General features: G+C 44.1%; 1 protein-coding gene across 1 annotated transcript; it reads right to left on the minus strand.

Moving 5' to 3' along the window:
* Nucleotides 1–412: 412 nt before the first annotated feature.
* Nucleotides 413–17,441, minus strand: LOC142906827 (uncharacterized). Its single transcript, XM_076055429.1, has 4 exons — nucleotides 17,317–17,441; nucleotides 16,768–16,851; nucleotides 3,998–7,216; nucleotides 413–2,452 (listed from the first exon to the last, which is right to left on the minus strand). Exon 3 carries the CDS (start codon nucleotides 7,002–7,004, stop codon nucleotides 5,319–5,321), a length of 1,686 nt encoding a protein of 561 aa, XP_075911544.1. The 5' UTR covers nucleotides 7,005–7,216; nucleotides 16,768–16,851; nucleotides 17,317–17,441; the 3' UTR covers nucleotides 413–2,452; nucleotides 3,998–5,318.
* Nucleotides 17,442–22,219: the final 4,778 nt, after the last annotated feature.

The raw sequence follows: 22,219 nt of genomic DNA on the forward strand, positions 1-22,219 counted from the left end.
TTAATGGTAATTTGCATTTTGCATAATTTATCTGAAATTATGTTAATTAGTGTAATTATGCACATAAATTATGCTCATTCGAGATATACTCGTATTAATTTATGCGCATGGGCATGGTTATGATAATGCAGGTCGTTATGATGATTAGGGTCCAGCCTCAGTGACGAGGGTTGATTCATTGGAATAATGTAATTAGCCGTATGCAGTTGATTAGGTGTTGTGAGCGTGAGAGTCAACACGACTTCGTTGTTTAACTCCGTATTATCAATAAGGATATGATTATCTTCGATTTAACGTTATTGATTATATTATGGATTATGTGCTTAGTGTGCTTATGATAAGGTCCCCAGACTTCAGATCTCAATCGCAGATCAATTATTATGCACAATCACGGAAAGACTCACACACAACCTTCTGCTTTAATAAATTGTATTTTCTAGCTAAAATTCAATTTTTGGATAATATAAGAACTCTCAATCTCGGAATTTCAACACAGCATTAACACGGTAACCATCACGATTGCGTTGTTTCACTTCGATAACGGCACCTGTGGTTAATTCCCGACGCGTAACGCAATCAATCGGTTGTTAAGAGAGAGATTAAACATGCATAACTATTCTACCAACACCTTGACTCTATCATATGTAAATTCGTATACTTGAATTGTTACCAACACGACACTCGGTCATTGCGACCCTTAATGCACATTACGCGACCCTTAATGCACATTCTTGTCACGTTAACCAGTAGGACGATTATTATGCAACTCAATGACATGAAAAGACACTCAAACCGTTATTATTCCTCAAGGCACAAATATGCGTTCATGGATTTGTTATGTTCATTCATGGATACCAGCAAGATTATGCAATAAAAAAACGAACGACTCAAATACTCCCAAGTGACCGTATTCCCGCAACGTTTTCCTTTGAGATTCTTATCTTGGACCAATCTTTTAATTGTGTCCGGATCCCTGACAGGGAAACCAGTTGAACATGCTATCCACTCCCGTGGGTGGCGCTCCGTTGAAGGTGCCGAGAATTAATCCGTATTGATGGATTAGTTGGTAACTTATGCGAATAGAAGTACAGCCCCAACAAAATATTAACGAGGAAATTATGAACACTCTTATAAACGACGGATTGTTCACTCGGTCGTTGCGTCGGTGGTGGCTGGTCTTCTGCTGAGATGAGTTAAGACGAGTCTTCTTCTGTTGAGCTGGTCCCGCGGCTGATGAGTTTTTCAATGCTGAAACGGCTCATTTTTATGCAAAAAATCTCTCCTCTTAGCTCCTCCTCACGAGGCGGAGCTACCTTTTGATCTGGTTGTGTGTCGGTGGTGGGGGTTCGTGTGTCAGTGGGTATGTCTGTGTGTGTGTCATTCATCACATGGTTCTGTTCTGGTCTTCCTCAAGCTATAAACCATCAAGGGAAACAGATGCTTCGATTCATCTTGAAGGCGTCTGTCTGTCTACCCTGTCCATCCAGAGGGAGGGCGGGTCACCCCCCCCCCCCCTTTTGTACACGTTTCCGACGTACAAAGAAATGGTTAGTTTTTAAAGTTTAACATTTCTCATCTGACAGCGTATCGTACCATACACATATATGAGTCTGTTTGTGATTCGGGGTATTTGATTTTATTTCCAAGTGAAGACGCTCTACCTGAGCGCTCTACCGAGCGTCTGCATTTTTTTACCACGTGCTGCAGGGAGAGACAAAGGTGGCCGGGATCTTTCTATCTCTCTATACTTTAGGTTGACATTGCTCAAATATCATTTGATTTTATATTCAACCAGTTTGATCCACCCCGTTATCTTGGCTCTTACTTAGTTTATTAATTTTCGTCATTCTGTGTCTTATCACCATATAGATGTATTGCGATTTTCTTTTAACTTAACTTGTTCGCCTGGCTTTCGCTGGCATGGTTGTGGGGTGGGGCCATTATTAAGCCTGCGTTGGTGTGCAGATGGCCTTTGCGATAACGATCTTTTTGCTCTGGCGTGAAATTCCTTCCTCGCGCTCTGCAGGAGATACAAAGGCAGCCAGGAGTACCTCTATCTCTGGCTGCTTTCGGTTTAATGTTTCTCAAGTACCATTTGGCCTTATGTTCACCAAGGCAAGTGGTTTGTAACTCTTTCCTCCCGACGCACCTCTCGGGTTACCGAGATTCGCATTGTTATGATGGAGTTATTAAAAATAATTTTTATCCTGAGTTTAATGGTCCGTTTCTTGATTGTCTGTGACCTATTCCTTGGTTCTGTAAGGTTCTATAATGGAATATCGTTTAAGGTTAACGCGTTATTATTGATGTTGTGTGATTTGTATTGCAGTTTCTTTAACTTAAAGCGTGTTCGCGGGCTGTTGGGTGTGGGGTGGGGTGTGTCTTCTCATTAAACCCGTATGCTCGCTCCAGATTGGTCCTTGTGATGAGGTGTAATTCCTGTTTCTCCGCGCTGCGAGAGAGACAAAGGTGGTCGGGGTTTATTGGGATATTGTTTTAAACTTGTTTCGTAAGTTTGCCCGTTCGCATCATTCCTTCTCGAAAACCTTTGACGTGACTCGGTATTTCTGTACCCAAGCTTGTGATTTAACAGTAAAAGTATTAAAGGTGAAAATCATTTGATAGCGAATTAATTATTGGATAATAATTCACTGATGTATCTGGTGACCTGGTCTTAATTGGAGTGAGCGCGAGGACCGCTAACTTTAGCTTATTCTTGTTGCCCTTTTAAATTTTAACCGTTGTTTCAATAGCAAATAAGAAAAAATATATGGTTTAACCCGTTGGCATCAACGTGTCTGGCTTGGTGGATCTGACCCGAGAGACCCCCCTTCCTTAGGGCACATCAACCTCTTGTTCATCTGGAGATTTTCGCAGATAGCTGTTACATCCTCGCCTTGAGAGTTTTATTATTTCTTTATACTGGTAGGAACGAAGTTGTAAACTGAGTGTACTAGCCTGCAATAGATTAATGTGTCCGTCCACTTTCAATACTTTAACGAAGTGAAATCTCGTGCTGTTAGGGTGTAAAAATAATATTGCACAAAATTCCAATGTTCCTACCAGCCCACCCTGCAGGGACCTGTTTTATGGCCTGTTTATGATCGACATCTGGCTTCTTCTTTGGTTCTTTCGGTAAAGTCACGTAGAATGATAATAAAATAATAAATTGATAAAATAAAATAACACAATAATATTCTCACGACGTTTCGGCCACAACACAAGCGGCCTTCATCAGGTGAAGGGGGCGAGACTGTCTGGTAGGACAGCGCTGGAGTGAAAGAGCCACGTTCAGATACGGCCTTTAAGCTGTGTGAGAGGAACAAAGCGCCTTGACAAAGGAATTAGCATATAATTTAGCATTGAAATGGCTGAATGATTAGCTTGTGACTGGTAACAGAAATAGCTATGTTAAAAGTTAAAGCATACACACCCACAGAGGCACCCATTGTTAAAGCAATTAGCATAGAATTTAGCATTGAAATAGCTAAGTTAAGGCATACACATCCGCAGAGGCACCCCTTGACAATGGAATTAGCATAGAATTTAGCATTGAGATAGCGGAGTGATTAGCTTGTACCTGCTGCAGAAATAGAGCTTGTACCTGCTGCAGAAATAGCTACGTTAAAGTCAGAGCATACACATTCACCGAGGCCCTTAGTTCGTTTGTCAAGGCGCTTTGTTCCTCTCACACAGCTTAAAGGCCGTATCTGAACGTGTCCGTCCGTCCACTTTCAATACTTTAACGAAGTGAAATCTCGTGCTGTTAGGGTGTAAAAATAATATTGCACAAAATTCCAATGTTCCTACCAGCCCACCCTGCAGGGACCTGTTTTATGGCCTGTTTATGATCGACATCTGGCTTCTTGTGCGCCTTACGTGTTTCTTTATTTATTAAAACAAAAAAACATATCTATAAGCAAATATTATGAATATCAATTTTGGAAAAGCCTTATATATCCAACACGCCTTCTGCCCCAGCACCAGCAGAGCCTACCGGAAAGTGAAGGGCGTCTTGGCCTCTCCTCGCTTCCGCTGGAAAAGTCTCGTGCGGGCGTCGCACAGTAGGCCAAAAATTTCCCCTTGCAGCGCCATTACTCCGCCACCCCTCCAGCGCTGTCCCGCGCTCTTCGCAAAATGGCACCCGCCAGTCATGCCAAGCCCTCCATGGGCAAGATGGCGCCCACCACATGTGCGGTCTCCGGCCGAGGCTCCTCCACTCTCCCGCACCGACGGGGACCACCGCCAGGGTCCCCTCATGACTCCTTTCCGCGCCGCTGGCTGTGGCGCGCCTCCCACGCCGTCCCGCACTCCCCTGCGATCTCCTCAGCACGGTGGTCCTTGGCCATGCCGTGTGCTCGGCGCGTGACCGCGGAGGATTGGGCTCCTCTCTCGCCAATTCGCCGCCGCTCTCCCGCCGATCCGCAGCTGCTCTCTCTCCGCCAATGGGCTTTGTAACCAGGGTCCCGGGGCTGCCGGACGGATTCATGTTTCGCCGCTCCCATCCTCCGATGACACTATAGGTGGGTTCTTTCTTCACCCCACTCCTAACACCAGTTGTAGTGTCATCGTAGTGGGAGACAAGGTTCACCATCGCACTCCCTCGTTGTCTAACCTAGCATAAACACAACCCTAATCATGTAACACCGATGGCGCTAACCGAGACAGCCAACAACTATCCTGCCGCGCAATATCTAGCGAAGACGGCATTAATGAAGGCGGCAAAGATGACAGCGACGACGAGACAAGCCCCCTCCCAAAACCGACAGCCCTGAGCTCCCACTCTCAGCTGCTTTCATGCAACCCAGCGCGGCCTGGCTCCGCCCTGGCCATGCCACACCTTCTCGAACCCACTAGCAGGTTCCAGGGGCTTTCAGATGGGGTCTTCGGTGACCCTTGCCCCGATTATTCTGCCCTGCCGACACACCCGTGTATATGCTCACTGGCGCGTGTACTATTTGTCCACCGCAGTTGCCGTTGCTGAACAACACTACACTAGTACAGCACACCGGTGTGCTGGAGAACAAATCACGTGGTGGCGGGTTCCACCAAACATTTAAATTAAAGTGATATAACCCAAAAAAACTCTTATCATGGGCAATTAAGCACCACGCAAATAATATTATCATAACAGAGTGAATGCTTGGGAGCTTATTGGCTCTCACTCCTGGTTAGAGGTCTACCCAACCCACAGAACTGCAAATACTGGCTGCTCTTACTCTGCAGGTTGAATATAGGAATTGAGTGTTCAACTTCACGTTATTTTAATTAAAGGTCTGTGACAAAGGTGCATCTATTGGAGCTTCATTGTCTCAAGCTTATACATCTACCAGGTCTCCATTTGATTTTGTATTGTCTAAGAAGTCCACCCACACCTCTACTTGCACAAACTGCTGGGAGTTGCCTCGCTCTGCCTCACAGTCAGAATTCTCCTCCTGTTTCACGTTGCCTACATCGATGTGAAGGTCCAATTTTGGAGTTGAATCTTCATCTTCACATTTTACCATCACTTCTTCGTTCTTCATCACTTCTTCACATTTCACCTTCACTTCTTCGCTCTTCACCATCCCTTCTTCATATTTCACCTTCACCTCTTCAAAATTCACCTTGATACATTTCATAGTGTCCAAGCTGGAATTTACTTCTGGTTCTTTTATCAGGAGGGATGGGCTCATTGCAGAACTTTGACTTTCACAAGTCGATTTCAGACTACACTCCTTGGGGATCTTCTGATGCCTGTGTGTCCTCTGGTGTCTATGAAGCTGTGGTGACTGTGCAAACGCCTTCCCACACAGAGTGCACTTGAAGGGTTTATCTCCTGTGTGTATTCTCTGGTGTTTTTTAAGATGTGATGACTCTGTAAATGCCTTCTCACACATAGTGCACTTGAAGGGTTTTTCTCCTGTGTGTGTTCGCTCGTGTCTCTGAAGAACCAATGACTTTGCAAATGCCTTCTCACACACACTGCACTTGAAGGGTTTCTCTTCTGTGTGTGTCCTCTGGTGTCTATGAAGCTGTGGTGACTGTGCAAACGCCTTCCCGCACAGAGTGCACTTGAAGGGTTTATCTCCTGTGTGTATTCTCTGGTGTTTTTTAAGATGTGATGAATCTATAAATGCCTTCTCACACATAGTGCACTTGAAGGGTTTTTCTCCTGTGTGTGTTCGCTCGTGTCTCTGAAGAACCAATGACTTTGCAAATGCCTTCTCACACACACTGCACTTGAAGGGTTTCTCTTCTGTGTGTGTCCTCTGGTGTCTATGAAGCTGTGGTGACTGTGCAAACGCCTTCCCGCACAGAGTGCACTTGAAGGGTTTATCTCCTGTGTGTATTCTCTGGTGTTTTTTAAGATGTGATGAATCTATAAATGCCTTCTCACACATAGTGCACTTTAAGGGTTTTTCTCCTGTGTGTGTTCTCTTGTGCCTCTGAAGATGTGATGACTGTGCAAATGCCTTCTCACACACACTGCACTTGAAGGGTTTCTCTTCTGTGTGTGTTCTATGGTGGCTCTGAAGATTTGATGACTTTGCAAATGCCTTCTCACACACACTGCACTTGTAGGGTTTCTCTCCTGTGTGCATTCTCTGGTGTTCTTTAAGATGTGATGACTCTGTAAATGCCTTCTTACACACAGTGCACTTGAAAGGTTTCTCTCCTGTGTGTGTTCTCTGGTGTCTCTGAAGAACTGATGACATTGCAAATGCCTTCTCGCACACACTGCACTTGAAGGGTTTCTCTCCTGTGTGTGTTCTCTGGTGTTTTTGAAGTTCTGATGGCTTTGCAAACGCTTTATCGCACAAAAGGCACCTGAAGGGTTTTCTTCCTTTGTGTGTTTTCTTGTGGCTCTGAAGATCTGATGACTTTGCAAATGCCTTCTCACACACACTGCACTTGAAGGGTTTCTCTCCTGTGTGCATTCTCTGGTGGTTTTTAAGATGTGATGACTCTGCAAATGCCTTCTCACACACAGTGCACTTGAAAGGCTTCTCTCCTGTGTGCATTCTCTGGTGTTTTTAAAGATGTGATGACTCTGTAAATGCCTTCTCACACAGTGCACTTGAAGGGGTTCTCTCCTGTGTGAGTTCTCTGGTGCTGTGTCAAACTTCCAGTACGATCCGTGCTGTTTGCATCCTGGTCGCATTGTTTCCTTCTTGTACCGAGCTGCGCTGAGTGCCTTTGCTCCATCAGACCAATTCTGCAGAGGAAGTGTCAGCTGCAATCAGAAAAAGTATTCACACCATATAAACACAGTCACATATGACTTACACGTCTATACTTATTTATATATTCATGATATAGTGAAAGGTATTCTCCAATTCATCACACAGGCTGATAAGGCACAAAATGAGAGGGCCAATGGTCATAAATATGCCTGGATGCCCTAGTATCTTCAAAATGAATGTTTACCCAAAACTCCAAGCACACAATTTCGGCTGTCTAGCGACGAAAGGAAAATTAATATGTATTGAAGAAAAATTCAGCTAACATAGCAGAGGGTAGTGAAAATAATACTATTTGTATTATGCAGATATGCATAAATTAATGTTCAATCGAAACTTCGAGGTGTGAAGCCAGGCTCAGATTTGCTTGAATGCTCGGATGAACAGATCTAACTTCAGCTGCATATGTGCTGAGATATTTTCCTGACTGTTTCCATTCTTATAAAAAGTCGCAGAGGAAAACTAATATAAACTATTGTTTTGATTCAACCTCCCTTTTCAATAGTTAATATACACGGTGTTTCAAAAAGATTGATCGGATTTGAAATCGCTATATCTCTGCAACCACGAACCGCCCATGAATGAAACTCTTACCACTTGAAAGGGCGGGGCATAGAATTTCAAATTAATAACGCTAGATGCCTCTCCTAGCGCACAAACAGCCTCGAGCCTCAGTCATTCGCAAGATGGCGACCCCGCAACACAAGGCGTTTTGCGTTCTGCAGTTCAGCAGACTGAATCCGTAATTGCGGTGCAGCGTGCATTTCAACGGCGTTTTGGCATTGATCCGCCAATGTCAAGGAGCATTCGTCGTTGGTACCGACAATTTGAGGAAACAGGCTGTTTATGTAAGGGGGAGAACACAGGGCGACCACGCACCTCAGAGGAAAACGTGAGAAGAATTCAAGAGAGTTTTCTGCCTAGCCCGCGCAAGTCGACTCGCCATGCCAGCCGAGAACTTGCGACTTGTCATGCGACTGTCTGGCGTGTGTTGAGGCAACGCTTAATCATGAGGCCATACCGGTTGCAAATGGTACAGGCTCTTCGTGCAGGTGACAAAGGAAAGCGAGTATAATTTTGTGATGCCATGTTACAGACTTCTTACCGCGTTTGATTTCTAATGCAAAAAAAAATACACGCAACGCTGAGGTAAAGTCATCAAAGTGCCACGTCCTCTTCTCTCCCCCCCCAACCCCAATGTGTGCACTTACTATTATAGGGTCGGTAGATACTAAAAATATAGCGTTTATACAGGATTATTGTAGCTATAGAGTCGATATATGCTGCTCCTCGCGGGAAATACCCAGCATTGCCCGAGGCAAAAATAGATTTAAAAACGTCAGAAAACTTAAAAACATAACATACAAATGAAAAGAAAACTCATTAATTAAAATTTTTACCCAAGTGTGCCAAGAATCGATTCTTTAAATCGTGCAAAGGAATCGAAGGTTGTAGATTACTTTAGAATCGCCCTATTCCCATTTAATATAACTTGGTTGCATGTCGCAAAGTATGCTTAACATTTCGAACAGACACACATTCACAAATTTACTTTTTAGATATAAGATACATAGCGTCAGCATGTACTACTGCAGTGATAGCAGGTACAAGCACAATATGCACTGCTGTAATCATAGCAGGTACCACCGCCACAATATGCACTGCTGTAATCATAGCAGGTACCACCACAATTTTCACTGCTGTAATCATAGCAGGTACCACCACAACAGTATGCACTGCTTTAATCATAGCAGGTACCATCACAGCAGTATGCACTTCTGCAATCATAGCAGGTATCAGTCAGTATGCACTGCTCTAATCATATCAGGTACCGCAGTATGCACTGCTGTGATCATAGCAGGTACCACCACAATATGCACTGCTGTAATCATAGCAGGTACCACCACCACAATATGCACTGCTGTAATCATAGCAGGTACCACCACCACAATATACACTGCTGTAATCATAGCAGGTACCACCACAATATGCACTGCTGTAATCATAGCAGGTACCACCACCACAGTATGCATTGCTGTAATCATAGCAGGTACCACCACCACAATATGAACTGCTGTAATCATAGCAGGTACCACCATCACAGTATGCACTGCTGTAATCATAGCAGGTACCACCACCACAATATGCACTGCTGTAATCATAGCAGGTACCACCATCACAGTATGCACTGCTGTAATCATAGCAGGTACCACCACCACAATATGCACTGCTGTAATCATAGCAGGTACCACCATCACAGTATGCACTGCTGTAATCATAGCAGGTACCACCATCACAGTATGCACTGCTGTAATCATAGCAGGTACCACCACAGTTATGCACTGCTGTAATCATAGCAGGAACCACCACACTCAGTATACACTGCTCTAATAATAGCAGGTACCACCACAGTCAGCATGTACTGTTGTAATCATAGCAGGTACCACCACAGTATGCACTGCTCCAATCATAGCAGATACCACCACAGCAGTATGCACTGTTGTGATCATAGCAGGTACCACCACAATATGCACTGCTGTAATCATATCAGGTACCACAATTTTCACTGCTGTAATCATAGCAGGTACCACCACAACAGTATGCACTGCTGTAATCATAGCAGGTACCACCACAATATGCACTGCTGTAATCATAGCAGGAACCACCAGTCAGTATGCACTGCTGTAATCATAGCAGGTACCACCACAGCAGTATGCACTGCTGTAGTGATAGTAGATACTGCTATCGAGTTGGTAGATACTGCTATATAGAGTTAGAAGATACTAAAACAGTTTGTATATACCACTACGGCCAGTAAATACTGCTACAGTCAGTAAATACTACTACACAGTAAATACTACTACGGTCAGTAGCTACTGCTATAGAGTTAGTAGTTACTACTATAGCCAGTGGATACTGCGATAGAGTCAGCAAATACTACTATAGAGTTAGTCTTTACTACTATAGAGTCGGTAGAGACTACTGTAGGGCCAGTAGATACTCCTACGGTCAGTCATTACTAAAGTCAGTAAATACTACTATACAGTCATTAGCGACTACTGGCTCAGTAGTACTACTGTACAGTCAGTAGGTACAACTGCAGAGTCAATAGATACTACTTACTCTATTGTATGTAGTGTGTGTAGGTATATATACCTACGCGGGGATGAATATATTTTTGAGGGGGTGGGTCGACAATTTTCGGAAAACTTTGAGATCAACTATTTATCACACACTTTCTATAACTTTTTAGACTTTTCTAAGCTTCTTTAATATTTATTTAAAGCTTTCGTGACTGCAGGGATTCATATTCTTTGTTCTTTTGGTAAAGTCACGTAGACGGGAAACAATAAAATAAGAAAAATATAAAACAATAAAATTATCACGACGTTTCGACTACAACACAAGCAATCATCATCAGGTGTGAAAACCACAGCAAGAAAATTTGAAAAAAGTTGCGTTTTTTTAACGTTAGCACAACGGAGAGCGATTTGGCAGTTATTCAGATGGACGAGTCCATCTATGTTCGGAAAAAGAGGGGGGAGACGAAAATGATGGATGCGGTCTGAAAGCCACCGTAAGCGTGAACAATCAATTAAGACCCGATTGTTCACCCTTACGGTGGCCGGGTACTTCTCGCTAGTCTTATATATAAAAGTCTCCACGCGCGCTTGAGAGGAATTTGGCACTCGAAGGGTGGGGTTGACGTCCAAAAAAATTCGACAGCCAGCACGCCCTAAGCCCTGCGGTGGGAATAGGCTATTCCTTTTTCACGTCCGTCACCTTTAAATGAGTTAAATTATAGATCTAGTGGGATTTCGATATATTTATTTATTTAATGCGTGCTACCGGCCGTACCAACTCACGCCAATTGGGTGGCGTGAGTTGGCACTGCCAAGTGATGCGCGTTCGGTCGAGCTCACGGGGGACATTCTCTTTTACACGTTTAACATGCAATAAATATACACATAACGCTGCGGCTATTTCTTCAGTGTGATGTCCTCTTCGCCCCCACCCCCCCCAACACGATGCGTGCAGTTGCTGCTATAAAGTCCGTTGATATTAATATTATTACAGCACTTACATAGCATTATTGTAGTATTCATGTTTACTATTAAACAAATACGTTCGCAGATATTACAATAATGTTTGTGTGCACAAAACTGATTTTCATTATTAGGTTGCTAAATATTCCCTTTTTTTTAGCTGTGCTTTTATGACGCTGGGATGGTCTACTGCCAGTCTGTGATGTAGCCTGCTGCATGCTGATTAATGTCAGTGCACTGACATTCGATGATCTACACTGCTAATTTTCCTTTTTACCATTATGAGTGTATGCCAGTCTATAATCTGTTGCCTGTTTCTTTACCTCACTCAGTGTACTGCCAGCCTTTCATGTGGACTGTATTCTGCATTTTCAGCTGCTGCCCGTATTGCCAGCTTTGAATGTCGCCTGTCGCAATGCTTATGTCATTGAGTCGGCGTACTGGCAGTCTATAATCTAAACTGTAGCCTGCTTCTCAACTTACCTGTGCGTACTGCTGCTCTTTAATTTACACTTATTTCTGCTTATTTCTTCAATGCATTTCTATTGTTTCGATTGCTCACGTCACGCTATTAACTCATACGCAGTACTGCGATACTGATAGCTGTCATCATCAGGGATTGCTGTGTGTATGTGTGTGTAAGTCCATGTGTGTGTGTCTTAGTCGATGTGTGTGTATGTAAGTACACGCGTTCGGTGGGGGTGAGGGGAGAATTCTCTTTCGTGTGAACACTGCGCAAGGTAACTTGCACAGATTCACAGCTCCCTTCACACATGTATTACCATGACTGTTTACTCATTACAAATTGCCTTTTAAATGCTACACATTAACTGACATGGATGAACCAATGTTGTTGAAGAATAGCCTTATTCTGGACTCTTGAGGCATAAGCAGTCAGGCAATATCACTTACTGCACAGATGGCAAACCAATAAATATACTCAATTAAGTCTTCATTCTATAGTTACACTTGCCCCCCTCAGTAGGGGGTTTGAGTAGTGACGATATGTCAATTACGCTTGATTGGTGCGCATCTGTTCATAGTTACAGGGAGGTTAGGTTCATTTTGGCCATGTTTTTGTTTATTGTAGTACGGAGTTAGACTGATGGCCTTAATCTTAGTTGTCTTGTGGTTGTTGTTGTTATTTGACTTGCATCCCACTGGGATTTTTTGCACACAGCGTTGGTGTACGGTGCTATTTCAGGAATATTTGGATTTTTTTCCTGTATTTTGTTTGCGCAGTCACATAATCACTTTAAGATGTTTTCTTGTTCATGTTTTTTGTTTGTTGCGGTTGCACCCGATTCAAGAGCCGAATGGCTCACAGGGCTATACCAAATAAATGAACTATGAACTATTTTGTATTCGTTGACTTTCAGTAATTTGCTGCTCTTGCTCGCGGCAAATGCACCAAAATGTCGGAACACCCTCGCAGTCACTCCTGATTACTTACTTATTATACACGCGTGCATTTCCCCTCTCCCTTGCTTCTTTCCCTAAAGTCATGTACATAGAAAACTATTACTTTCAAACTCATTTCGTCAATATAAAAGTGAGAGTGTGCGTGTACGTCCATGTGGGCGTGTGAGTCCATGTATGTGCGTTGTGTCTGTGCGAGTCCGTGTGTGTATGCGTCAATGTGTGTGTATGCGTCAATGTGTGTGCGAGTCAATGTGTGACAGTCACTGTTTGTTTGTGTACGTCCATGTGTGTGTGCAGTGTGTTTACGTCGATGTGTATGTCAGTCAATGTGTGTAAGTCCATATGTGTGTGCGTAGTTCCACGTGTATGTCTGTCGATGTCTGTGTATGTATACGTCGAAATGTGTGTCTGCGTGAGTGTATGTGCATGTGTAAGTCAATGTGTGTGTATATATAAGTCAATGTGTTTGTATGTGTGTCGATGTGTGTCAATGTGTGTGTGCATCGATATCTGTGCGAGTCCATGTGTGTTAGTCGATATGTGTTTGTGTAAGTACATGTGTGTGTGTGGGTCCATGTGTGTGTGACTCTATGAATGTGTGTGTTTAAGTCCACGTGTGTGTGAGTCGCTGTGTGTGAGTCCGTGTGTGTGTAGGTCTATGTGTGTGCGAGTCTATGTATGTGTGTGTGCATCGATGTGTGTGTGTGCGTCGATGTGTGTGTATGTCCGTTTGTGTATGCAAGTCAGTTTAACTCGTGGTTTAGTGGTTGTTGTTGGAGGGCAGTCGCCCTCCAACAACAACGGAGGGCGGAGGAGCGACGCTCACAACGAGCGGAGCGCCGGGTGGCTAAAGCACAGCAGGTTGCCACAGTAGGGGGCACAGGTGGTGCATCAGCAAGTCATCTCAGTCAGTCGACCTGTGGCACCTGGGTCTGCCCCGTGACCTGCCAGCGGGCGTTCGACACTTCACGTGGCCTCAGGGTGCACATAGCCTGGCACAAGCATCGTGGTGATGTCACCGCCACTTAGTGGCGAATGGCGGTTGTTGTTGTATGCAAGTCGCTGTGTGTGTGCGCGATTCGATGTGTGTGTGTCAGTCGATGTGTTAATAAATGTGTGTGCGTCGTATGTGTGTGTAGACAACTAATATTTATCTATTAAGTTCGTAATTTTTACAATCATGTGTGTGTCTAAGTCCATGTGTGTGTGTCAGTCTATGGGCGTGCGTGAGTCGATGTGTATGTGTAAGCTGATGTGTGTGTGTGTCTTTTTCGCCCGGGCAATGCCGGGTACTGCCCGCTAGTATTATATAAACAAAACATCGACCATTCATGACGAATTGGAAGTAATCTTATCACAATGCTAATACCATGATAGGTGCAATTTAATACCATGTAAGTGCGGATTCCTTGTCAGCAGGTAATGGTAATGATACAGGTGTCAAGGGATGACTGACAGATGAACCAGCTGTGCTCGCCACTGTCTTGCTGGGTTTGAGGAACCCAGCGTTCCACCCATTCATGTGGGCGTCACTCTTCCGACCTCATCGTTGTTGCAAAGCAAATATCTCCAACTGCCCTGCAGCATACCTCACGGGCCTCCTCCACAAAGGCCGATCTTCACTCCTGGCAACAGTCATCGGAAGGTCCTATCACCTCCACATCCTCCAATCTCTTCTCTAGCCAATGCCATGCCTGTTGAGCCCCTAATGTCTGGACAAACAAAAGCTCCTTGAGCATGCAGTGTCTGGGAATGTGGGATTCATCACCGAACCAATGCAGCCTCGCCTGCTAAAGAGACTCATTATTATATTCTATATTGATATCTTAAGGATCTATAAGCTTATAATACAACATAGTCTGGTTGAATAGAAAATGAATCATAGGCAGGCCACCCTTCATTGTATAAGCCAGCACAGATGGTAATTTAAATAAGTTCATATTTTGCATCCACAGAGTAATATCTTATTCATATTCTTAGCTCTTTCGGTAAAGTCACGTTGAAGCGAAAGAGTTCCAGGGGGAGTAATATTTGTGGCCATAAGAATAACAGCTGTGTTCGTTAATTTCTGAAAACGCTTGTCCTGGTGAGGGTCGTGGTGGCAGCATGCTGAGGGCGGTCCAGGTCTCCCTTTTCCTGGAGACAGACTCTAGCTCATCCTGGGGAATTCCGAAGCGTTTCCAGACCAGCCGAGCAGCATAGTCTTGGGCCAGCCCGGGGTCTCCGCCCAGTGGAACGTATCTGGTAGAGCTCCAAGGGGAGTCTATTGGGAGGCATCCTTACATATATTCTATATTGTTATCACCCCTAGAGCCAGGCCCAGGGGCTGCGTTCACCAACAAGCACCTCGTGGCCGCGTGACCAATGGAACTTGAATTGGCTAAGTGGTGCCATCCTGTGCGTCAAACATCCGCAGGATGAAAGGTGAGGGGCAGGTGCGATGCCAGTATGGCAGGGAGAGGGATGGTCTCAGATGGACTAGACCTTGGCGATGGACACAAAGCTTTGTATGGAGCAAAAGTCCAGGCACCTTCCACACAGTGTTACAATCTAATGATAGAATGCTGCTCGACTAATTTTAAGTGAGACTTTGGCTGCCAAACCAGAGCTGGTCGTGAACACATTAACCAGGTATGGGAACTCCTCTAACACTTGTAGAACTGCCTGATTATTCATGGAGAGTTGAGCAGGTGCAGTGTTGTATGATATTAAATTCCCAGGCAGGTCATTATTTTGTTGTAACATTTTCAAGGCCCCATTTCAAGATGGAATTATCAATGCACAGAACAAGATTCCCTAATTCCATCTCACTGAGTAGCCATTACCAAATCATCAGCAGATGTAACATGGTTGACCAGCAGGGAACGCTCATTTAACTATAACCAGGCATTGATTAGCGCATCATTGTAACCGTAACGAATGCAATGGTTTTTATATAACCATTGGGAGCTTCTCAAACTACATAGTTATTAAAGATGCTATGTAATGTAATGCATGGGGCCAGAGTGAATTTCTGTCACAAGCCATGTTGAACAGGAAATGGCTCGGACTCCTGGTCACGCAGCGTTAGACCATCACTACTTCCGGTTTGCCACACATGCAAACACATTTTGACATTTCATCTACTACAATTCCACGCACTCACCATAACATAAGTGTCTCCACTGCACTGCTAAATTTGTTCTCAGATCTACTTGCATGTCTGACAATACTAGACAGGCTCACCAGCATTGCAAAAATGTCATCAACACCAAGATGCCAATCCTGCAATGTGATGATGGCTACCATTTCCTACTCCGCCAAGCTGACCCAGCAACAGGCTTGCCAAAACAAATTAAAATTTCCGCCATGGACGTCTTTGCCTTCAGGATCATGGTACGAAACTGCAGCTTCAATCTTTTCTTGAGATGCAAAGGGCTCTTCCACTAATTTGCTGTCGACATGTATGCCAAAATTTAAGCTTCATTCGATTAAACCCACCAGATGGCAAAACATCCAACATTGTCTATCCTTAAGCTCTCCAAGGGCAACGAATTTAAAAGCTGTCCTCATTATGAACAAACAAGCCCTGTGATTGTATAACACAACCAAGAAACCGTGACAATATACACACATTTACAGACTTCATTGGCAGAATTCAATAATTCAAATAAAGCCAGCATTGCAAGACATTACTCTTAATATTTGATTACTGAGACTTGTGCGAAGCCAGGTAACTTAGTTATTACCGAATAAATACGATACTTCTGATGATCATGTTTGTGCCTGAGTGGGGAGCGGTAGTGCAATGGTTAGCATGCTGCGCTATAAACCCAGCGAGACGATTTATATTCCCACAGAGCCAAGCCACAACATTTGGCTGTCGCCTGATGAAGCTGGTTGTAATTACTGGCGAATGTCGTACTCAGATTGTAAATGTTGTGGCTTGGCTCTCCAACACACAACCGGTGTAGTGCTGTACTAGTGACGAATTGGCCACGTTCTGTTTAGGTGACAAACCTTACTAGTTGGCTGTATCGGGTGGTGGCGGGTTTAACGACACAATTATATATTTACGCGATCTAACCCAAACAAACCTGTATTACTGCTGTATATTTGGAGTTTGCGTGTCTCTCTCCCCGTGGTCGCGTGGAATTTCCCCCGGATCCTCCGGTTTTCCCCTGCACATTTAGAGTCAACATCACCACGCGTTTAGAGTATTTGACCGACAGACATTTCCACACGTTGATAAGCCACTTTGTTGTGGGGAGGTCGCTTCTGAAAAAGAGCGGTACAGCAGCTCAAGTGGGCTTGGCCTTGGTAAGATTTAAAAAAACTGTAGAAATAAATCAAAGAAACAAAGTTTCAAAGTAGCGAGCCAGTTGAAGACAAATTAAACTTAAGCAGAGAATTAAAGCAAATGCAATCAGGCGAGGGCAGGAGGCAAGGCCCCGCATGGCTAGGCCCCGCGTTGTAATGTTCCAACCTGGACATCGATTCCATACTCGCTGCTACTCAATTGATATCCCTACGAGATAGAGAGACCGAGCGAGGCTCTACCTGGGTAAACAACAACAACCACCACAACAACAACCACCACAACAACAACAACCACCACCACAACAACCACGATGTGAACTTCTCACCTCGGATCCAAGTGAGCGCGCGCGCGCGGATAGGCAGCTTCCTGGTATCTCGTGACGTCATGCGACAACAGGAGGTGACATGACGTCACTAGCGGGCACCTCCCCCTCGCGTCTCACGCCGATGAGGTAATGCAGTGGTGACATCAGAGAGAGGGGTTAGAGTTTAATTTGATTTAAATCTTGACTTCAGTCGGGTGCGACCGCAACAAACAAACTATGAACAGAGAACATCTTAAAGCTACGACGCGCAACAAAAAAACATCCTGGTATGAAGCAGCAAATCTTCCAGAAAAAAATCACCGTATTACAACGCTGTGTGCAAAAATCCCAGTGTGATGCAAGTCAAACAATAACAACAACAATAAGACATCTTCTTTGGTTCTTTCGGTAAAGTCACGTAGAATGAGAATAAAATAATAAAATAAAAATAAGACAATAAAATTCTCACGACGTTTCGGCCACAACACAAGCGGCCTTCTTCAGGTGAAAGAACAGAACTGTCGGGACGACAGTGCTTCAATGAGTGCTGCTGAGATTCGTGGCGTCTTTTAAGCCCGGTGATAGGTGTGAAGCACCTAGAAAGCAGGAGAATTTAGCACTGAATTAGCTAGGGATTAGCTTGTGATAAAAATAGCTGTGTTAAAGTCAAAGTTTACATATCAACAGATGCATTTAGTATATGGACGAAAAAGGGCATGCAACTACCCAACCATCACACAGTAAACCAATGTGAGAAAAAAACTAAGTCTTTATTACATCAATGTAATAATTGTACTTAATATATTCTTAAATAAGCTGAGCTATTAATCACAAAGCAACTGGGTATACACTATACTATATAAAAATACCATATGGTAAAACCAATGAAAACCAAAATATAAACTACCTCAATGTAATCAATAAACACTATATACTATACCCTTTGGTTCTATTCGGAAAAGTCACGTAGGTAAAAAATAAAACAACAAAAATCATGACGTTTTGGCCACAACACAAGCGGCCTTCATCAGGTGAAAGGACCAGGCTGTCTCGAGGACAGCGCTGGAGTGAAACACAGCCACGCTCAGACCGCGGCCTTTAAGCTGTGTGCGAGGAAACAAGGTTCCTTGACAAAGGAATTAGCATAAAAATTTGCATTTGATTGGCCGACTTAGCATGATGAACGGTGTAGAGGTGGTGTACATGCGGGTGAACATGCCGGTTGGCGCGGGGGGGAGGGTGAGTTTACCTATTGATGGTGTGAAAAGGGAATTTTTAAGAGCTGCGAAAGTTTGGGGTACCACTACTTGAAAAAGTATACTGTACCATTGAAAATTAGTTTAATGTTTGGTTCGATTTAGAACATCTTTCCAATGCTTGCTTAATTTGAAACCATCTTATCGGTTGAAATTGTGTCTGTGTTTGTAGATCTGAATTGCCTCGTGAACAAATCTCTGATAAAAACCCGTGGGTTTGCAAAGAACCTTGGTATCGGAGAAAATTATAACGTGATCACCCACAGCATTGCAACAGTGATCAGCTACGGCAGAAGAATTCGTTCTGCCGTGTTTCAAATCTGATTTGTGCTCGCGAATTCGGTCAGAGACATGTCGCTTTGTCTCCCCGATATAGCAATCACCGCAGGTACAACTCAATTTGTAAACCCTGGGGTACTGTAAGTCAGAAATGACATCCTTCACGGATGGGATCAGATCACGAATTTTGTGTACTGTGTTGAACCGGACCTGGATCTTGTGTTTGTTTAGAATTTTGGAAATCTTTTTAGTAACGCCTGCTATATATGGTAGTGTGATGGTTTTGACCGGACTATCAAGTGGTTGTTTCTGTATGGAGGGAGAAACAGCTTGGCGGATGGTACGGTCAGAGTATCCATTCCTTTTGAGGGCCAGGTGTACATGTTTTCATTCACTGATCAGGTGGTGTTGGTCCGAAATGCAATGAGCCCTATGTTATAAAGTTTTGATGAGATAATTCTTTTGGGCTGGGTGGTGGTGGGAATCAGGTTTCAAGTAGGAATCTGTGTGGGTGGGTTTCCTTTAGACAGAATGCCCCAATGAGCCATCAGGTCTCCTCTCAAACAGAACATCTAAGAATGGAAGCTTGCCATCTTTCTCCACTTCCATGGTGAATTTGATGGTGGGATGTCTGGAATTGATGTGGTGTAGGAAAAGGTTCAGAGCTGGGAGGCCATGTGGCCAAATGACGAAAGTGTCATCCACATATCTCTTCCACAGGGAAGGTCTGAAGGTGGAAGTCTGGATGGCGTCTGATTCAGATTTCTCCATGAAAATATTGGCTATCACTGGTGACAAGGGGGATCCCATGGGGGTACCCTCATTTTGTTTGTAGAAGGAGCCATTCCAAGAAAAGTAGGTATTGTTGAGGCAGTGCCTAACCAGTGCAGGTGTATCGGGGTCTAGTCCATGTTGGACCAAATTTTCCATTATTTCAATGGTATCAGGTACTGGGACCTTGGTGAACAAAGAGACCACATCGAAGCTGACAAGGATATCGTCAGGGGACAGTACAACGTCTTTGACAATAGAGACCAATTGGGCTGAGTTAAGTACTGCTGAGGCGGTCTTGCCAGTGAAAGGCAGCAAGGTATCTGACAGAAAACGGGCTAGTCTATAGGTAGGGGAGTTGATCGTGGATACGATGAGTCGTAGTGGGGTGCCTTCTTTATGAATCTTGGGAAGACCATAGAATCTAGGGGGTCTTGCAGCAGAAGGTTTTAAGGAGGGATGTTTAGTTGGGTGGATTAGGGAGGTCGAACTTGTGATGATCTTGTTGGTTTTTATCGCTAGGCTATTGGTAGGGTCATTTTTAATTTTTGAGTAACTTCCATCGTTGAGCAGATTCTGGATTTTGTTGTTGTATGAATCTTTATCCATAATTACAGTAGCGTTGCCTTTATCGGCTGAGAGGATGACTATATCACTTCTGTTTTTTTTAAATTCGCGAGTTCAGAGCGTTCATTTTTGCTGATGTTACTAATGGGTTTCTTAGCATTCTTAAGAAAAGTGGTTATTTCAGCTCTCGCAACGTCTGCTTGGATGTGTCCTACGCCTTTGAGGGCTACATCGACCTGAGAGATGATATCATCTACTGGTATGTGTTTTGGGGTGACAGCAAAATTCAGTCCCCTAGCCAGTACTGTTTTCAGATTGTCCGAAATCAGGGTGCTACTCTGATTAATGATGATTTTGTTGACGTCTAGTTTTGTTATACGTGGAACTGGGTTCTTTTTTGATAGGTGGTTGAATTTAGAAATCAGGTTAGCTTTACATTTGACTGACAGTGAATCAGCAGAAGAAGCAGTCATGTTGTCTACGTCATTCCAATCAGAAGGTGACATTTTTTGTGTTAACATTAAATGAGCTTGTAGGAGAGGCTTGTCTAAAGTATCGAGTTCAAATCGGAGTAGCCTTACCCTCTCTGAGATTAAAGATAGGCTGGCCTTAAACAGAATCTTTATAGAATTCGGAGAAGATACAGCAGCAGAAGTGAGTGTGAAAGCGATGGGTATTACCTTGTGATCGCGGCATCTTTTGAGGAAGGTCAGCGTCTCGATGAGCTGTGACTTCTTGTCCCGTTGTCTGTTAAAAGCTCTAACAGATAGGTGAAAGCCCTCCCCGTAGAGGTTATCAATTCTAGATTTAAAGCTTTCGTGACTGCAAGGATCCATACTCTTTGGTTCTATTCGGTAAAGTAACGTAGGTAAAAAATAAAACAACAAAAATCACGACGTTTTGGCCACGACACAAGCGGCCTTCATCAGGTGAAGGGACCAGGCTGTCTCGAGGACAGCGCTGGAGTGAAACATAGCCACGCTCAGACCACGGCCTTTAAGCTGTGTGCGAGGAAACAAGGTGCCTTGACAAAGGAATTAGCATAAAAAATAGCATTTGATTGGCCGACTTAGCATGATGAATGGTGTAGAGGTGGTGTACATGCGGGTGAACATGATGCCGGTTGGCGCGGGGGGGGAGGGGGAGTTTACCTATTGATGGTGTGAAAAGGGAATTTTTAAGAGCTGCGAAAGTTTGGGGTACCACTACTTGAAAAATATACTGTACCAATGAAAATTAGTTTAAGGTTTGGTTCGATTTAGAACATCTTTCCAATGGTTGCTTAATTTGAAACCATCTTCTCGGTTGAAATTGTGTCTGTGTTTGTAGATCTGAATTGCCTCGTGAACAAATCTCTGATAAAAACCCGTGGGTTTGCAAAGAACCTTGGTTTCGGAGAAAATTATATCGTGATCACCCTTGTTATAAACCATACCATTAACCGTGGTGTGAGAGTTATTAAGAGGCAATGTCAGCGAAAGAGCTGCGGTCTGACGGTAACAGTAAAATACAATTAATTACGAACCGAAATGGTTTAAAACATCTTTCCAATGGTTACTAAGCCAGAATCCATCTTCTCGGTTGAAATTGTCTCTGTGCTTGTATATGTAGAGGTGTTAACTACGTGCTGTTGTGTAACCTGCATTGCCACCAGGGCGGTGCAGCATTACCCCTGGGTACAACGGTTGGGGTCAGTCGAGGTGAAACTTATCGTAGCCAGGGTTTGGTACGAACCAATCAGACGGTTCCACGTGGCAATGTATGATTGGTTCTACCTGGCCACGAAGGAGTATAAGACGGGTGACCCAACGGACCTCGGGGAGTGCTCTCCCTACACGAAGACAGAAGACTGGGCTGGAGCCTAGCAGGACCCTGGACCAGCCTTCCAGCCCTTCTAAGGGCTAAGGTTCGGCATACCCAGTGGTCAGGACCCACCGGGCCAGCGGTGGGTCAGATAGCCTCCCCTAGGTCCTAGCCGGAGGACTAGGATAGCGGTAGACATGTGAGTCCCGCCAAGTCCGGAGGCTGTACCTCCTTAGGTATCAAGGAGG

Source organism: Petromyzon marinus, chromosome 71 (assembly GCF_048934315.1).
Source record: "Petromyzon marinus isolate PM22_M1 ecotype Great Lakes invasive population chromosome 71, UKy_Petmar_22M1.pri1.0, whole genome shotgun sequence".
NCBI classification, from domain to species: domain Eukaryota; kingdom Metazoa; phylum Chordata; class Hyperoartia; order Petromyzontiformes; family Petromyzontidae; genus Petromyzon; species Petromyzon marinus.

Coding starts and splice junctions, on each gene's coding strand:
- LOC142906827 (XM_076055429.1), bottom strand. CDS start 7,004: ATGCACACAGGAGAGAAGCCTTTCAAGTGCACTGTGTGTGAGAAGGCA.